Source organism: Triticum aestivum, chromosome 3A (assembly GCF_018294505.1).
Source record: "Triticum aestivum cultivar Chinese Spring chromosome 3A, IWGSC CS RefSeq v2.1, whole genome shotgun sequence".
Taxonomy (NCBI): Eukaryota; Viridiplantae; Streptophyta; class Magnoliopsida; order Poales; family Poaceae; genus Triticum; species Triticum aestivum.
In genome coordinates, this window is record NC_057800.1 from 39,316,961 (window position 1) to 39,320,316 (window position 3,356).

General features: G+C 45.4%; 1 protein-coding gene across 1 annotated transcript; it reads right to left on the bottom strand.

The window, feature by feature from the left end:
- Positions 1 to 1,918: 1,918 nt before the first annotated feature.
- Positions 1,919 to 3,153, bottom strand: LOC123057779 (ubiquitin recognition factor in ER-associated degradation protein 1). The gene has a single exon (XM_044480675.1). The coding sequence runs from the start codon at positions 3,082 to 3,084 to the stop codon at positions 2,104 to 2,106; it is 981 nt and encodes a 326-aa protein (XP_044336610.1). The 5' UTR covers positions 3,085 to 3,153; the 3' UTR covers positions 1,919 to 2,103.
- Positions 3,154 to 3,356: the final 203 nt, after the last annotated feature.

A 3,356-nucleotide genomic window follows, 5' to 3' on the forward strand; every position in this document is an offset into this window, starting at 1 on the left:
GTTCCATATATAGTAGGCCAACCCCCACACCTGCAAGGGGGGACAATGCGACTGCAGCTTGGGGGAACGGATGTCGGCTAGTTGCATGTCTACCACTAAATCTTCAACTGCACATGGTACAACAGGTACTGCACTGTTAATTTGTTTCCTATATTTTTTTGTTGTTTTCTCATTTTTTATCCCCAGTTTTCTTTTTTTTTCCATTTTTATTTTCCTTCTCCTATTTTATCATTTTTATTTCTTCCATTGTTTATCTAGTTAATTTGTTCCTTTTTCCTTTGTAACCATAATCATTTTTAGAAATATATTTTCTTGTGTGTATATTAGAAAAAATACATGTTTAAGTTCTTTCCAAAATACATAATGAACATTTTTTCAATACTCAATGAACAATTTTTAGAAATGTTCATGCAATTTTTAATAAAATATTCTCACATTTTAAAAAGTGTTTATGTATTTATAAAATATTCCTTTTTTTAAAGTGTTCATGTAATTTATAAATATTCACGCATTCTTAAAAAGTATTCATGTAATTTTAGAAAAGAGGTTACACACTTCTTCACAAGATGTCCGTGGAATTAAAAATGGTGTAGACATTATAATGCCTCTATGTGGGTGTTTGTTAATAAAAATGGTGTGCACTCCAACACATGGGGAAGTAAGTTCATGTACTAACTCATGAGCAAGGAATTGCAAGCACAAAGTCCATCCCAAATCCCGTTTAACTACAACTGATGAGCACACAACAACATAACTCAGACCCGGAGACAAGGCAAAGCCAACACGCCAAGATCGTCGGAGAAGGAGGAAAATAGGCTAGAGCACATATGGATGACATCAGTCAACTGAGACTTAATCAAGATGTGTCCTAGCCAGATCCTGTTTTCGTATTGTAGACATTGATAATTTTTTCTGTAAATTTAATGAAATATAGAAAATTTTAACTCGTAAATATTTATATGCGTGAAACAATACATAGACAATGACACTACATATAGATCACTTAATCAGGACACACTGAAATTTTGCCAAAATTTTCACCAACATCTAGGTAGACAGCCACAAAACATTTGTGTCTCAAAAATGAAAAAAGCCACATATTTTTCGTGGCAAACTTAAACTTCTGCTACACTAACAACAAACCATGAACTACAGACTGCTTCAGTCGTTACAAGGGTTAGCTTCTATTGATTCCTCTGTTCACTTCTTTTTTTCGAGGAGAGGTTCTCATGTTCCCTCAAAGATGCCTTATGTTCTTCTCAATGAAGCCTTATGTCCAATAAATAATTACTTACGTTTGAGTGGGAGTAATGTACAAAATTTGAAAATTTCCATTTGAAATTTTTTCCTCGGACGAGAATTGGGTGGTTGGTATTCATCTGTTTTTAATATATGCCTACAATGTTTTTTCTGCATATCTTTGTTTTCATATGATTAACTGTTTGTTTACATAAAGAAAAAAGTTTGTGATTCTTTGAGCCAGCTTTAAAGCATTTCTTTCCTTAGCACCACTTTGTAAAGAATAGTGTACCACTGACCAGTATGCGTGCAAAATAGCACCACAACACGAAATCGCCATCTTCTACCCGAAAAATAGAGACAAATACAATGCACTTTTTTGTTGCCTCCACGAAAACATGGCATTGTTATATTGCACGTGCATGATTACTCAAATTCTCTTTTAACAACAACCAACGAGCACATGACAACATACTCCATTCGCCTTTGAAATTTTTCAAGCTGCTTTAGCTTAAAAAATGTTCTTACATTATAGGACGAAGGGAGTAACTCAGACCGGGAGACAAGGCAAAGCCAACACGTCCTTGACGGAGAAGGAGAAAAATAGGCGATCCTGATTTCATATATAGACATTGATAATTTTTCTGTAAATTTATTGAATTTTTTTGTAACTCGTAAATATTTATATGCGTGAAACAATACATAGACGACGACACTACATAGATCCCTTAATCAGTACACACTGAAAAGATGGCCAAATTTTCACCAACATCTAGGTAGAGAGCCACAATACATTGTGTCAAAAAAAAAGCCACATATTTTCCGTGGCGAACTTTAAACTTGTATGTCACTAACAACAAAACATCAACTGCTGACTGTTTCAGTCGTTGCTTGCGTCTTGTTGAGGGTATACTTCTGGCCGGTGAACCATTTGGCCTCCTTGTCCTCCTTGCCGTCCACTTTCTTCTTCGCCATCTTGGGGCCGGGAGGTGGCACCGCCACCGAGCCGCGGCCGCCGAAGAACCGAAGCACATGCTCACTAGCACTCTTCCCCTTACCCCCCGAAGAACCGGCCTCCGGCGCAGGCGCAGGGGCCGGCGTATGCTCCACGGGCTTGCCGTCCATCCTTATCCCGACGCCGACGAACCGCCGCTCGCTGCCGTGGGCGCAGTCTTGGCATGGGGCGGCAGCGACTTTCACTGGCACCGGAGCAGGAGGCTGCACGTAGTCGAGCGGCGTCGCGAAGTCGACCTCGCAGTCGGTGTCGAGGGTGGAGACGGCGTCGGCGGGCTTGGCCTCGACGACGTCCAGGAGGTACCGCCGGCCCCCCTCGGCGACGGCGATCGTGTCGCCGACCGTCACGCACGGCGTGTTCAGTCTGACGTTGAACTCGAGCAGCTGCTTGAGGTCCTTGGCTCCCAGAAAATCCATGGTGTGCGGCCGCAGCTTGACGGACGTGGCCTTGGGGAGCGACGTGCTGGTCATGAGCACCAGGTCGTCCTCCTCCAGCCCGAGCCGCACCATGATGAGTGCGGGCACGTACACGAACCCCTCCTCGGCGCCGAACTCGAGCATGCCGCAGTTGGTGGCGTCGAGGGTGGCGGCGTTCTGGACCCGGAACATGAGCGGGTAGTCCACCAGCGCCGAGCTGATCCCGTCCAGCGCCGACGCCGGCATCACGACCCGGTTGCCGTCGTCCGCGCCCGCCTTGCCGAGAAGGGCCATGGGCCGGCACCGGAGGTACTGCGCCCACCCGATCCGCGACCGCTGCTGCCGCAGGTACGCCTGCCACGCCTCCTCCGCCTGCCACTGCAGCGACGATGATCCAGCCATCGCTGCCTCCATGAGAAAAGATTTAAAGATCGATCTGAACTTTAGAACGAACTCGATCGATAGCTCAATCCGCCAAGTCGAGCCGTGGATTTGTTGGCTGGGAAGAGGGAGAAGGGGCTCGCTTTTATTTAGGAAGTTCGGTCCGAGTAGAACCGGGGCTTCCGACTACCAGTGTAGGTCGGCAAAACGAAGCAGAAAATTGCGCGGTTAAGCCCGTTTTTCCTCTCGCGTCCTGGCGGCTAGAACCCTAGCGGCCGCCAGGAGGCCAACCTTCTAGCGCCGTC